The 15,704-nt window shown below is 40.7% G+C and overlaps 1 protein-coding gene across 1 annotated transcript in view; it reads right to left on the bottom strand.

The window, feature by feature from the left end:
* RPS6KA2 (ribosomal protein S6 kinase A2) overlaps window positions 1-11,876 on the bottom strand; it is a gene marked incomplete at its 5' end in the record, with an annotated part of 172,225 nt that extends 160,349 nt beyond the window's left edge. The window contains one exon of the mRNA XM_082306308.1: window positions 11,778-11,876. Within this exon, the coding sequence (XP_082162434.1) occupies window positions 11,778-11,876 (99 nt within the window). The remainder of the gene's footprint in view (window positions 1-11,777) is intronic.
* Between the last annotated feature and the right edge of the window lie 3,828 nt (window positions 11,877-15,704).

Below are 15,704 nucleotides of genomic sequence, written 5' to 3'. Positions count from 1 at the left end.
TGCTTTAAAAACAGAGTACAGTGCTGTGAAAATGCTACTATGTAGAGCTAAAATCCCAGACAGACGTTCGTGCTCAGTTGGAAGCAGAGTTGAGTCATAGGTATGAAACCCTCAACAATACATTCGGGAGCCTGAGATGCAAGGGGACTCTCTAGGAGCTTTTGCTTCTGCTCTCCCTGAAAAAAAAAAAAACGATCACAAGACATTGGAACTATGGAAAGCCAGGATGCAGAGCCAGTTGAGGAGAAATAGGTAAAGGACTATGGTATATGAGGGGGGAACATTTCTGAGATATGTAGTAAGCTCTGTATTTGGAATTTGCTTTGGAACTATCTGGCCATTGCCCAGCCTCTGGCTGAGTGTCTCCTCTGAATCAGCACTCGCTCAAACAAAGCTTTCTTTTTACTGATGACTCTTAAGTTACCTCAGTAAACTGAGGGTGGAAAGTACCAAAACAGAGGCAGTACAAGCAAAGCAAAAACATGTGATTCCCATTGTCTGTGTCTAAAGCATGAATTTAAAAAGCTGAATCAGATGAATGATAGGGCCAGGGAGAAGGAAAAAGCAGAACTGTTACCTTACAAGGGAAACATCCGAGAATGCAAAGTGAGAGTTTCGGTAGACACCAGGAGCCAAGAGCCTGGCCTCAGGGGCACGGTTTTCATCTGTGCAGAGCTCAGCATTTCCGTGGTCCAGCCATGGGAGTCTACACGCCAGCACGCAGCACGTTCAAATCCTCAACCTTTATTTATGAGAGGGAAGAAAAGCCTGAAGACAAGAGTAAAGAATCATATCCCAGGAGGGCAGAACAACTTAGTTTCTTCTCCTCAGTAACTGGAAAATGGGGAGTTGATGTGCCTCCCTGAAGAGATGATACAAAATCCCAGACAGCAACAGCTCTCTGATCACCAGAAAGATAAATGAGTGCTTGCAGACCATAGTGGTACTCCATGGAGAGCGCTCTATTCTTATTTCTGTCTCAGTCCCATGAATGTCACACCAGCAAAAAGATTTAAAAAGCAAAGGGAAAAGGGCAAACTTTCTTCTTTGCTGTGGTGTGTACAGTAGGTTAAATGTTTTGTAAGTCCCCACTTCCCCAGGATTGGGTTGTAATTGCCGTGGTTGTGCTTGTGGAAAACAACAGGGAGGAACAGATGAGCACAAAAGAAGAGGCAGATAAAAAAACCCTAAACTGATCAAGAAAAGAACAAGTGGTCAAGAGGGGAAGTAAAGGACTGACCTATTTTTCATAAATAAGGCTCTGCAAAACACTGTTTTTTTGAAATGACCCAGATTGTCTGCATTAGAAAAGATTACATTTTTAATCCACTCATTTAACATGCATTATGAGAAAGATGGAAATATTAAATCAAAAATTTAAGACTTCCCTTACAACTCCAGGGAAAAAGTTCCATACAGAGAAAGATGACCAAGAACAACTCCTCCCACAACATCACAAACGTCTGCCTGTTACAGCATTTCTTTCAATACAAACATTACTCAAACGAATTTTATAGCTTCTTTTATAAGCCTGTTACAGAAGGAGAAAACACTTTTAAACAAAGCAGGGGAAGAACAGGTAGTTGGCACCATTATCTTTTCCTAAGCAAACAATGTGACTAAAGGCAATTTACACCCTTTGATAGAGGAATACCAATTTTCAAATGTAAATTAGCATGTAAACTTTATCCTAATGTTTGGAGAGAATATTTTCAAAACGACCATTTGGATGAGTACCTTTTGGCAGATAATCACTATAGTAGTGTATGCTTTGGAAGTGACGGGCCTCAGAACCATTAATGGTATTCCTTCTAATGTCCCATATGGGATTTCCCATCGGGGAGGGGGGGAGAAATTTGTTTGCTAGATCACAAAATCCCTGTTGTTGAGAAGGCTTTTAGAAATTCATTTCATACCATCAGGCAAAAGATGCCATTAGACTTCTTTTTTTCAGCACATGGCCTTTCAGAGAAAAGTATATACATATTGAATTTCTCTGCTATGCAAGAAGGGATGCTATAGCATCAATGGCATTAACAGCTGTAGGAAGGGAAAAAGAGAACATCTGGATGCTGCCATATTTGCACTGGTGGAACAGAGGGAAGGAGGTGAGCAAATATTATCTACGCTTACTCTGCAGGCATAGTAAGTTCTGCTGCCCACCATCCATACCAGCATTGCCGCTCGATATATTATGATATGACATTAACTTTTTCAAAAAAATGTGGGAAAAAAATGCAGGTGCATTTGAAGTATGCTTTTAGTAAGGATTCTTCAATTCTGCAAATGCAAAAAAAAAAAAAAAATTGAAATCACAAGGAAAAAAAATTCTGAGTTACAGATCATGGGAAACTGGTTTCTCTCCAGCTCTGGTAACACTGGTGATTTTTTTTCTTCTGTTATCAGTTTGCAGTTAACATGGTACATGCAACTGTCTTTTTTTTTCAGACCTAAGCTAATGCCCCATGGACAAAGGAGGCTTCAATAACATCAATGAAGAAGCTTTATTCCCTCAGACTGGCAGGCATCATAAACCCAGACAATTTTGCAATGGTGGAGAGACTGAGAGGGATTAGCTGATGTCTACTTCAGCGGGGGCTTTCCTGCCTTCACACCACACAGCGCTTTTTCTGTGTGGATTCACATAACACACTTCCACCCACTTCTCGAGTGAGCCTAAACACGTGGTCCTTCTTTGGAAGGAGAAGTTGAAGAGAAGTTGACAGTATGCAGAAATAAGAGCCAAGATTAACTACCACACTTTCCTCCATTTGTGCCTATTTCACTGGTTGCCACATACAAAGGAGAAGGTAACTCCCAAGGGTACAAGAATCTGGAAAAGAAGGACAGATACAATGTCTTCCCCAGAGAGGCATATATTCTTTCAAATTAAGGCTCTGCATCTCCAGAGAAGCATATATTCTTTTTAAATTAAGGCTCTACAATGTGTTTGAAATCAGCCATAAAATGCCAACACTTTAAAATTCCTTTGTATTGCCGTTACACGAAAACCATTCACATTTTCAAAATGTCTTGGTTTAGCTATCTTGATAGTACTGATTTAATGAAACGTTAAGGAGTTCATTTCGGAAGAAAAATTAGTGATTTTACTTGCCAGGAAAAAGCTTCAAGTCTTTTCAACATAATGAAATGTTATTAAAAAACTTTTGAAGTATGTACGATTTAACATCTGCACACATTTAGTCATCAAAAATTCAAATTCAGTGATATGAAATGGTCTTGAACTGTGTCATGGAAATAATCTAATATAAAACCTTGGTTTCAGATTACAGTTTAGTAAAAATTGCAATGCATAATCATACAAGAACAAAGTAGATACTGTGCAGACTAGCAGCAGAACTAGCAGGGTTTAAGATATTTAGACAGATGACTTCAAAATGAATTGAATTACAACATCAGTTGCTGTCCCAGGCATTTTCTAGTCACAGATGGAGATTGCCTCATACAGGAAAGACTGGCGTGGAGATGTGCTGACGCAGAAGTTAAAGGCAAAGATATCTGCCAAAGTCACAGGACCTGTCCACTCATTGCCCTCAACATGGAAGGGGAGAAGACAAAGTTGAACTACTGCAGGATTTTTTTTGTTACTCATTAGCAAAACAACAGAAATTTCCACTAAGAGAAAAAAAACTCTTCTCCACCAACCAAAAAAACCAAATATCCGCCCAAGCCTTTTACTTATTTGTCAGGAAAATTGCTTGTGTAAGCATATATTACGGAGGTTTTCTTTCGTACCATTTATCAATGCTTGCCACTTTGCATATAAATTACATAGCACAGTAGTCCTCCATCAGAACATGGGACCAAAGTACGGACTTGTGGGACGGTCAGGCTTGACAAATGCCAAGAACACACCCTATTTCTCCACAGTGTTACCACCCCAAAAAAGGCTCAATCCCAAAGCACATTCTATAATACACAAATCTTTTAAAATAATAGGTTTGAACTTTTTAAAACATTTTTGAGCATTTTACAACAGTTCTCATCATCACCTAGTTCATTTACTCTCTATGGCACACACCAGCTTGTGCCATATTACTAGCTGAAGCAATTACTGGATTCCTTCTCTCCTAAGTACATGGTAAAGCTTTGACTCTGGCATACATCTTTGCGTTAATTTGTGTATGGAGATGTCTAAGGCTTGGTCTTGCTAATAATGATAGAAAAGACTCACAAATTCAGCAAGGAGTTAAGTTTTCTTTGTAGTTTTTAAGGCCAACCTCTAATATTCCTCTAGAATAGAAATGTCATTCTTTATTGTGCTTTACACATTATTTCATTATTTGTAGTAAAAACAGCAGCCTCTACTGAATTCTGTAGTTTTTAAACTAAATTTCCATATAAACTTTAAAAAAAAGTCTAATCATACCCATTTTTTTCCTTGTTGAGTTCTACAGAACTTCAAAAAAAATGCACAACATAAAATCCCAGACCTTGAACATATGTACATATGCATAAAACATATTCCACATGTTTATACGAAATGAGAAAAAAAATATCTTTTCCTGCTTACCATCACTCAGCTCACCGCTACTTTTTATGCATAACATATAGCAGGAACCGACACCACCCAGCACTCGGATATCCCTAAAGAAGCCCCATGTTGCAGCACTAAGCTGACATCATCCTGTTGGGCAACACAAGAGGGTACCACAAACCTGTCTGGAGGATGGCAATTCTGGCAACAAGCAGGACCGGCTAACCTCTGTTGTTTAACAACAGGTAAAGGTGAATTTTATAGATAAAACCACACACACTTTTTCCCCCCTTGTAAAGCCTTCAGTTTATTCATAACAACTCTTGAAGAGAACCATTTACTGCCTTCTACCAGTCATGAATAGGTCCAAATTTGGCCCTGCAGGAAAGAGGCACGACACCCTTTAATTATACCTGGAGTTTATACGAGCTCATTTATTTAGGTTTCATAAGATATCTGGCATTTAGCCGATTACCATCATTACTTATCATCTGAAAGGACGCTAGCAGCCTATATTTCCCCTTCTTGCCTGTGCACTGCTACACAATGCCCAATAATATCACTGCAATCTGAGAAAAAGGTTTTCCTCATTGGAAACATTGCAGTTCTGTCTTCTGCGCTCTTGATGGTTTGCACTTCCAGTATCCTTGAACTCCTGATGCTCAGCTAGAAGAGAGCTCTAGGCTCTCCTGCATCCCACAGTAAAAGCAGCTCTGCTGAAATGCTGATACCGGCAGTACATTTCAAAGTAGAGAGAGAAATTTCACAGCTAAAGGGTGGCTGCTCCCTTCAAAGTCTTCCAAAGCCATGCTGTGGCCACCCTGTCACCACGCATGCACCCACCCAGGGAACCTGCATCCCAAACTGTTTGCCTGGAAGGTGCTTCCCTGTGTGCGAATGGTAGCTGTACTGCGAGGACCTTGAATAGACCTATTGCTTGCTTCCTTACACATCCTCAGTCAGGAAGCTATTTGCAAGGCAGATTCAGTGGTCCACTCATTCTTTTCCATTTCCTGAGACTTTGTTCTCCAGGAAGCGAAACTGTAAGGCCCTGTAAGAGCTGATGGCATCGCACATGCACGCTCTGTCCTGAGTGCAGAACTAACTTGCTGGTTCCCTGCAGTACTTTGAGTCTTTCTTAAGAGCAAATACTTTTACAGAATCATTGCAGAAGTAGGACCGTAAGTCTTGTTACACGAACAAAAGGCAACTGACTTGCAAATAGTTAGAGGAAAAGTATTTCTACTTGAGTAACTGGTAAATAAACATAAGGAGTTTTTTTGTTCTGATTTCTGTCTTTAGAAATATTTCCAGCCACCCGTGAGGACAGAAATGGAAAAAGCATGCACAAAAGGTGTCCTCTCCTGAGACTAGCAAAAAAATGGATGAATTGAATGCTATTGATAATAAAAATAGGTGCAGGAGAGCTCAGTCCTCTGAGAACAGACTTTTTGTGTCACAGGGTCAGACAGGCCCTTTAACGTTGAGCTAAAACCTAGAATAAAATTGCACATTTTCCACTTGCATAAAACCAAGTTATAGCTAGGTGGGGGCTCAGCTGCCTACAGGTTCCAACCAGTCCACCAGGTTCAGCTCTCCCACACACAACTACTCCAGGCTCAGGGAACCAGGCCATTACTTGGCCCACAGACACCTCTGTGTCATTCATTTCATCATTTGTTCGTGATCATGACGAAACACGTGTTCACCATACCACTGCGTCACCACCAGTCACAGAAGGTATGCATGTGCACATCCTATCAGCTGATCAGACAGGACCTATCCCACAAACAAATGAAGACCTCTTCTGCTATATGAGGATATTGGGCCCCTGCTCTATGCCCAAACGCGCATGTACCCTGGCTGCGACCAGTCTGTGTTTAATTGTGTGAGGTGTGTCAGAATTGATCTAACATCAGAGCCCATGGATAGGGTCTGTCAGCTCTGGACTGGATACCAGATACCATCGGATTAAGGCATCATGCAGACATTTAGATGGTGGAAATGGAGCATAAAATGCAAATTTGGATTGGCCTTTGACAGGATAGGGTCCTTTGAAATTTTTACAACAGTGATTTTTACAACAGACCATTAGTATCCAAAAGAAAGGAAGAGCTTCTCCCTAACAACGTTGCTGTGGCTGGCACAGGGTCATGCTCCTGAGTCTCTAACTTTCAGGAAGGAGGAAAAACCGACACCAACTACAGCAAAGACTGAGAATGGGACCTGAAAAGCTTTCAAAAGCATAAAAATCCCACAGCAAAGAAAAGGAAACAATCTGTTTTTCAGTTATAATGGGCAGGACAAGAAGACACAAGCTTAAATTGCCATAAGAACTTGTGTTAGACATTAGAAAAGCTCTCAGACATTAAGGATAATGTCGTAAAACAACCTCCTAGGCAGGTTACAAGCATTTACTATTGGAGGTCTTTAAGAAGACATTCAAAAAACATCTTTGGTGGAACAGTTTAGATATAACTGATGCTGCCTGAAAAGGAGGAAGGGGAGTCCACATTAAAGTTTTTTTAGACCCCTCCCAGCTCTATTTTTCTATGATTTTTCTGTGGACAAGTTATCCCTACATCTACCTGCTTAATCTTCCCTTTCTGTAGGTCAGCAGTTAACTTAGCAGGCGTGAGGTGCAAGAGACTGTTTATTTGGGATAAAGTCAGAAGTATTTGGGGAGCTGGGGAGCGATTTCTTTATTATGAACACGTATGCACATGAGTAAGCTCTCTTACCACCAAAACCAATGTAAATAGGTAGAATCGTATCAAAGGACTTGAAAAATCATCATCATTTTAATTTTACAAATGGAGAATGCAGGGCACAGAGGTCTGAACCATCTGTAATGACACAGCAAGTTATAAAAATGAGCCTGAAAATTGGATTTCCTGGCTCCTCAAGTGACCTATCTGATGGACCACAGGCCCCTCCTGCCCTGCCTCCCTTCCCCCCAGCAAGCCATGCAAGACTTCAAGAATTGCAGTGTTTCCTCATAAAAGTCTTGCCTGCAGCTGGGGGAAGTCAGACTACAATAGTGTCGGTAACTTCTGCTGTAACAAGAACACACATCATAAAGATGTTCATACCAAGGAAAAAAAAAAAAAAACAAAAAAAACCCAAAAACAACCAAAACAAAACACAAACCTAAAGCTGCCTCAGGACTTGCACCTTGCAGAGCTGATGTTGGGCTGCTAATCCCCATCTCTATTCCTTAACTTGCCTCTTTCTGTCTAACCTTTGACAGAAAGAATACATTCTTCTACAAAACGATTATCGATAAATATAAAAAAGCAAAGACAGAATAAAGGACACGCTACTGATAAAGAACAGAATTGTTCTTTATACAAGCACAGAAGAGTTCAGAAGCGTTTGCAAGTGAAGCATTGCCCCAGTCCACTGTGCAAAAGGAGCAGTCTAGCTCAGCGTTTGCTGGCCGCTTTCCTAAGGCTGCTGTAACTTAAACCTGTAGGAAATCAGAATCAGAGCTGAAGATTAGAACCAAAAATCTCTCCCAACAAAGTATTATAAAGCCCGTGCCAGTCCTTCTGCGCTATTCCTTACCAGACCGGATAGGCTTCCTTCCATTTCCTACATGCCAGTGCTGGAACCCAAGGAGAACCCACACTTGAATCACCCACAGGAGGTCCTGCCTCTCACAACTGACTATGCTGAGACACACCAGGCTCCAAATTAATTTTGAAATAATTTGCAAGAACTCTGGTAGGCTCTAAGCCCCATATATAGACTAAACAGAATTTGGATTCACCACTACCAGTAAGACAAAACAAGAATGAAAAAAAATAAAGAATAATGAATTAAAAATACATCAGGAATGCAAAAGTCAGAAACATCTCCCAAAAGAATCAATAGCAATGTTTTAATTGGTCATTTTCTCAAAAAAAAAAAAAAAAAAGGCAAAACACCACACACACAAAAAAACCCCCACACACAAACCAAACAACAAAAAGAAAGGCTTCTGCGTCACTGGAATAAATATAATCAAATTCTTTGCATGCTTAGGTCTTTCCTAGCTTATTCGAATGACATATTTAACTTTTGATTTATAAATCAAGGGATATTTCTCACTGCCATAAGATGCATTCCACTGGGGCTCAAAGTCTTTAGCAGATCCACACTGTGCGTACTGTCTCCTGATGGTTTCACATTCATGTTCATCAACACTCAGCAAGAACCATAAACAAAGCCCTTCCCTCAGATGCACACATGCAGTTCCCATTGACTTCGCTGGATTTTCAGCTGACTTCAATAAGAACTCCATGTGCATGCAGAAGGGCAAAACTTGGCTCTGCACATTTAATAAAATTACATCACTAGATACCTTATAAATGAAGGGCAATGCAGGCCATACTGAAAAATAATATACACTGAAAACCCAGAAGTTCAAATTACAGCCAGGTTTTCCCAGAGTAATAAAAAGGGCACACATTTTAGGCAAGATGAAACAAAACCCCTGTAATATCTCATTTACAAAGTGTGAAACCTAGCTATCTACATGAGGTAATGATCTTGTTGTCTCACATATAGCAATGATACTGGCGTATGAAACGATTAAGTAAACGTGGTCAAGTTACAAGCTGTGATTTGCTAAGTCATTTTCTGCATCTATATCCCTGCACTGTAAGTTACGAAGCTCATTGCAAGTACATTTAAAGCAGAGCAGAATACCACAGTAGAAAAGGTAATCATATGATATTAATAATTAATATTATATTATTTTGAAACTATTCTAATAGTGGTATTTTAAAGATATCAAAGGCTTGAATCCAGAAGTATTTATCTTAAACCCTTCAACCTTCTTTCCTGCCTGGCCAAGAGAACACCACAACAAAAATCGCACACAACCTGGGAACAGCAACCCCCTTCCAAATTTCAGATGACATCTAGCAACACACAATTTCTGCCAGGTACATTAGCTAACGCACACTAAGCAAAGCAATGCCACATGTGTTTTCTCCAAATTTCTTACCTTTATTTTACTTTTACTCATTCTATGATGTGCCTTTTTACTGCCTCTTTAAAAATATCTACCTATTAAAACAAAAAATATTCTGACTTCTAAAAATCCAACTACCAACAGGCTTCCTTGCACTTTCTGTTTGGCTGACAAGAGCTCATTAGCCTGCAATTACAAATTTATACACAGAAGTACTCGGGGATGGAAATCACAGAGGGGGCTTGATGTTCATATGTTTGGTTTTTCCCCTCTAAGCAGGAACATCTCTGATGATTTTCACACTTAAATAGCAGAACAGATTTTATGAATCATTTTTTCTTCCTGGTTGGAACAACCCCTGTTCCCCTGTTGCATTATAATACTGACTCACTTTACATGAAGTTGGTCATTACTGCCAAGTCAAGGGAGAGAGGAGGGAAGTGGACAAAATGCTCTGAACATACGTGTGTGATAGGATATGTATCAGGCTGCTTCTTGAAACAAATTACTTAAAATCAGGAAAAAAAAAAATTCATTACAAGACAACTCACGTAAGAGCAAACTATTTCATAGATACTGAAAAAGTCCAGTAAATCTAATATAATACTGATGATCAAAGGGATTGTAAAGACTTTTTTTTTTTTTTTTAAATGAAGCAAGGGTCTGGCCTCTTACAAATGCTGACCCATACTGGTCATTCACACTAGATTACCCAGTAAGTTGTTAGTGTGGTGGAATCGGTTTCTCCCAAACTATGGCACTGTCAAATGAATAGTTATGAGGTCTGATGGAGCCCTGCTGTCTCAACATCACTTCCCCTCCTAACATCACGCCCTGACACTGGCAGGCTGCGAAGACAGTCGTCTGTCTCAGAACTCTTTCATGTAACTCACTCAGTGACTCCAGGTGTACTTTCTGTTGGCTCTGGTGGAGCACAAGCTTAGTGAATTTACAGTGTATTACAAGGAATACCTATTTCAGATTAGGCTTTGCAATTCTGGGTTCACTATGGGGAAAGGAAGGGTTCCCCTGCTCTTGCCTCAGTCCTAGAGGGACAGGGCTGGTACAAGGAGGGAGCTTTAACAACTTTCATTTATTAGTTTGTTTTAAATGCATAGCATGACTATTCGGTGACTGAAATAAAATTAGGTACCTTACATGATCATTTTTCAAGAAAGCTGATTTTAAACAGTTAAGAAAGAAAAAACCCAACAAAACACACCATCCAAAAACTCTGCTTTTCTGCATGTCCTGTTTAAGCAATGACACATGAAGAACTTTATGTTCGAACAATTACCTGGTACTTTAAATAGGACACTAAGGGAATAACATATTAAAATGTATTCACACAGCATGAGATTAATCCTCCTCCTGGGAATACTGGCACAAATCAGAGTAACTCCTCGGAGGTCAACTGAAGTACACCAGCATAAAACAAATGTGAGGCAGAGGGGAATCAGGCCCCATCTACCTCTATTTTAATGCAGAGGTTGCAGATCATCTGCAATGATGAAGCGAACAACATAAATATAACTGACATCTATTCAATTGGTCTCACATCCTGCCGACTATTCACAGCTCCAAATATAGGGCTGAAGAACAATGGTTCAAGGAAGGGAGGCAGAAATCCTGGTTCTATCCCATTCACACATTCCTATCTGCTAATACCTCTGACTTGAACTGCCTTCATCTCCCCACACTGCTAAACCGTTGTAGGTTTAATTTGACATTGTCCCCTGCTCCTGAAGAACAACTTCTACTTACAACAAAATAATAATAAAAAAAAAATACCAGGATGCATAGGAGAGAAGATAAATGCAAAAATCTGTGCAAGCATGAGAACCTACAGACAAACGAGCAAGAAAATCCCCATCTAACATAACATATATATAAAAGGCACTAGCAAACTGATTAATTATTTGGAAATCTGGCACTGAGAAAAAATCGTATGTGCACAGGGGAGGAAGACTAAAATATAAGGCTATTGCAAAGTATGGTGCCATTTGTGCTAATTCAAGTGGATCCGTAATTATTTCCTACAACTTCATGATGTCCTGAACTAGCTTCCTCCTCCCCTGCCAGGCTGATAAAAGGATCCTTAGCAACACACTAAATATATTATGCAACGTATTGAATACTACCGAGAAAAAGCACTGAATTACACTGAAACAAAGAACATCAGGTGCGAACATCACCACCTCCAGGGAAAGATCACCTTTAGCTATTTATCACACCGGTAAGCGCAGGCATTCTCTTACATCTCTGTTACCAGCACCTAACGGTATCTGTTACATTTAACAAAGTTAAGGTGAATTTTACCTCAAATCTACTTAGGCTCGAGCTCTTTGACCGAGATTTCTTGCGGAGATAGACTGAGAAGAACCGACGCACTGTGAACTTCTTCATGTTCATGTCCATTGCCCCGTCCCAGCTGCGGCGCGGAGCACGAAGGAGCTGCGGCACCGCCGGAGAAAGCTAGCGCATCCCGATTGCCCCCTCTTTATATCCACAGGCAGGAGATCCTCCGAAGCGTCTGCTTTTGTTCATCAAGCCGGGCACAGCTAGACCTGCAAGAGGTACGTTGCCGGAGCCATAGGAGCCCGCTGCTTGCAGTTCGGAGCATAGAGGCGTTATACTCCCTCTCGCTTCCCAGTGTTTACATTTTGGTGCGGCGAGCCGAACTCTCTCTCCACTCCCTCTCCCCCTCGCCTTAGGTCCTACTACATCCAATCAGGCTCTGCTTTGGCTGCATGCATAATTAGCTCCGGCAGATGACAGCTCCTGCGTCCCAGGCGTAGCAGGTTTGAGATAAATATTAGATGCGTCTATTGCTTTGCACTCCCTCTCCTCTCAGTCAGGCTCTTTCAATTTCCTGGTTGCCGAATCACATGGGGAATAGGCACATGCTGCACTTCTGTTTTTAGCTCAGAATTTCAGCGCTGCTATAATTACTGAGGGCTATGGTGGTCAGATCCGAGAAGAAATCAGCTCCCGCATGAGTCTCTCTCCTGGGAGAAGGCTGAAAGACGCCATGACCCCACTGCCAGAGCAGAAGGGTCCGAAGCTCCTTTTACTCTGGGGAGTATGCAAAATAACACTACCCCCCTGCCCCGAAATCAAAAAGCTTAAAAATCCTGTTCGCAGATTACCCGCCCACTTTACATTAAAATACCTAATGCTGGCACAGCCCTGAAAATAGAAAGCACAACCTAAATGGTAAGTATTACTATTCTTATTGTACTACAGCAGGCAGCTACAGCCCTTCTAAGAGGTTAAATATGTACCTCTATTTGCAGGCTGTAATTTTGAGCTGCTCACTATACTGCAAGCATGCAGACTTACAGCTGCACCCCCATCTCCCCAACATAATCACATTTTTCAGCTTTTCTTCAAAAAACTAATGAATCTCAGTGTGATCCAGAGACCAAAGAGCTTTCTCTGCCTGCCACACACAGCTCAGACTCCTTGTCCTTGGCAGCCTTTCCTTTCTGACTACCAAGGAGCACCCAGACATGCCTTTCTCCCATAACCTCATATGGAAAGTGAACGACTCTGATGACTTATTAATGACTCAGATAAATAAGCCCAGAGAAAGCTGACATGGCTACAGCCTGAGAAGACTCTCGGACGTTAAATGACAATACCACTCCGGTCAATCTGCTCTAACAGAGAGAAATGCATTTTGCTTTAGTTGCATGTCTGGACCCTGCCGTGAACTATGTTGGCTGGTCACGCCTGTCACTACCTGCTTTGTTCACGGGTTCTCTGTCCCTCTCTTCTGTCTAGAGCTCACCACAGTCTATATGTACCTGGAAAAGAAACAAAAAAAGAAAAAAAGAATATTTTGGCATTTATGGTTTCATTAAGAAGGCAGTCAGATTGGAGTGGCTACCTTCAGTGTTGGGCTCTATAATCTCCTACAGCCTCTGACTTTTCTGTGCCTGGACCACTGCTGTCTCCCCCAGCCTAAGGTAACTGCACCCCAGTGGCAATCTGCTTTACCCCCTTCTCTTCTCAGCGCTTCCTTCTGATCGCTTCTCTGATTCTCTTGGTTTGCAATAAAAGCATATCTTCTGGGGTTGCTTTCAAGGTGCTGGCCTGGTGTAAGCTGTGGCAAGCCTAGGAGCCCTTTGCCACTACAGTTGTGTTGGTTCCTGGCAAAAGATCCTGGAGCAGAGGCAACTGTCCCAGCAAAACCTGAGCTATCTGTAGGTATACCAAACCCCTTTTTAGAAGCAAAACAATAAACAAGTAAAAAAAGCAATTTGGTTGGTGTAAGTGTTAAACTGCTTCTTCCTGTACCCTGCCCCGTGTTTGGCAAAGAGTTGTCCTGACATGAGCTAGGCTAGGCTTCTTGCTGACAAAGGCTTTTGGCAGCCACACGCATTCTTACCTTTGTAAACCACTTGAGCTTTAAATAGCATTCAGACAAGTTCAGGGTAACTCCCTGAACCCTTCCCATCACAGATACAACAAAGTCCCACCTGGACACAGACATGTTTGTTTATGCAGAGAAGATGGTAATTTCCCAGCTTTGAATACACAGGGTACTATTCTGCTCTATGTAAGAAGTAGTATATGACAGGCTGTTACTACTTACACTAGTAGATTTATCACAGCCTCCCCATCCCATTATGCACATAGTAATTTAACATACAAGGACACACAGGCACCGTTAAATGTACCTGCTCTGTAATAAACTTCCAAGAAGATGACATGGGCTACGACTTAATACCTGTCACGTACATTTATTACATTCAGAATTTTGTTCTTTACCACAAAAGAAAAAAAAAATCAGTTACAATGTATTGGCAATTTATTGTGAACATCAGAGCAAAAGTTAGCCTTTGATGCTAAGGTTAGACTGTAACACAAACAGCATGCTCAGGCTAGGAGGTAAGTCTCTTCTTACATCCCTGCCAAGCCACACGCATGGAAATAGGCATGATCTCCTTGCTTTCTTACTCCCCTTTCAACCAGGTGGATTAAATACAGAAGGATAACCAACCACCTGTGCCAGGACATTGCTCTTCAACTATCAGGGAGCAGAGCAATAGAGATAATAGAGAGTGTATCTCCCAACTGGAAAAAGCAAAAGCAACCGAGTTGTAAAAATGTAGGAAAAAAGAAAAGAAACAAAACAAAATACGTAAGCATGTAAAACTAAAGCATAGGGATAGATACCTGAAGAACAAATTCTACTATGGTTACGTTCAGATGGTATGCTTCAAGACATGGAACTTAACTTTGCTTCAGAAAAACAAAGGAGAAGAGTCTTCAAAAACATTAACTCAAACTTTGAGCTAGTCAGACGGTATCCAGTTTTCCCAATGACTAATAAAAAGGTGCAAGCAAAAAAATAAATCGAATTGGAATATTCACTGTTATATTTATAAACATACAACTGTCAGATCAACCTACAACGTGAAAAATTCATTGCACTTAGAAATTCATGGCTGTAAATTATTTATTAGCTCCCCTCTGAGCAATTTTAACTGCTGAGGAACTCGATAGAAAAAGAAGAATTAAAAAAACTGGTGGAGGGGGCATATGACACATTGGCATCAATCAGTAATACTCTGTATTCTGAATTATACTTTTTAGAACTAGAGTCATATTTGCTGTAACACAAAATAAATAAATACAAGACCATGGCTGTGGTTGCTCCCAGTGAAGTTAACAGTAAAATGAAGGTTACTTCAACTGGAAAAAGGCTTAAAAAAACAAGCAAACAAAGAAAGCCCAAAACCAGGATTCAAGACAAACTCTCCAACTGAAACCACTTGAAATTAGATATTACACAACCCAGGTTCCAATTTTTGAAAGATAAATGGAGAATTCCCAATTAATATCCAAAGAAAGCCAAAGGTCCTTTCCTCACGTGTACAGATGGAACATACCAAGAAGAGTAGTAACAGACTGAAGGACCAGACTTAGGAAATTCACATGGGGCAGCAAAGCAGCCTGCACAGAACCCAAACGAGAAGGATGCCAGTGGCCGATGCCAGATGAATCATCAATTTCTAAAGAAACAAAAAAACTTGAGCTAATTGTTTGCATGAAAGAACGCCCAAGTCCAAGATATCTACCACAAACCACAGGCTGGATGATAAAATTACTGAGAAAATTTTGTATTACTATATTACACAGAACATCATGCCTTATTTCCAAAATGGACCTTCTAACTTTTATACGTGAATCAACAATTTGTGAGCAAAACCAGAATGACTGCTACTTGAGAAAATT

This window comes from Platalea leucorodia, assembly GCF_965183815.1.
Source record: "Platalea leucorodia genome assembly, chromosome: 3".
NCBI classification, from domain to species: Eukaryota; Metazoa; Chordata; class Aves; order Pelecaniformes; family Threskiornithidae; genus Platalea; species Platalea leucorodia.
This window is presented reverse-complemented; position numbering and strand designations above follow the sequence as displayed.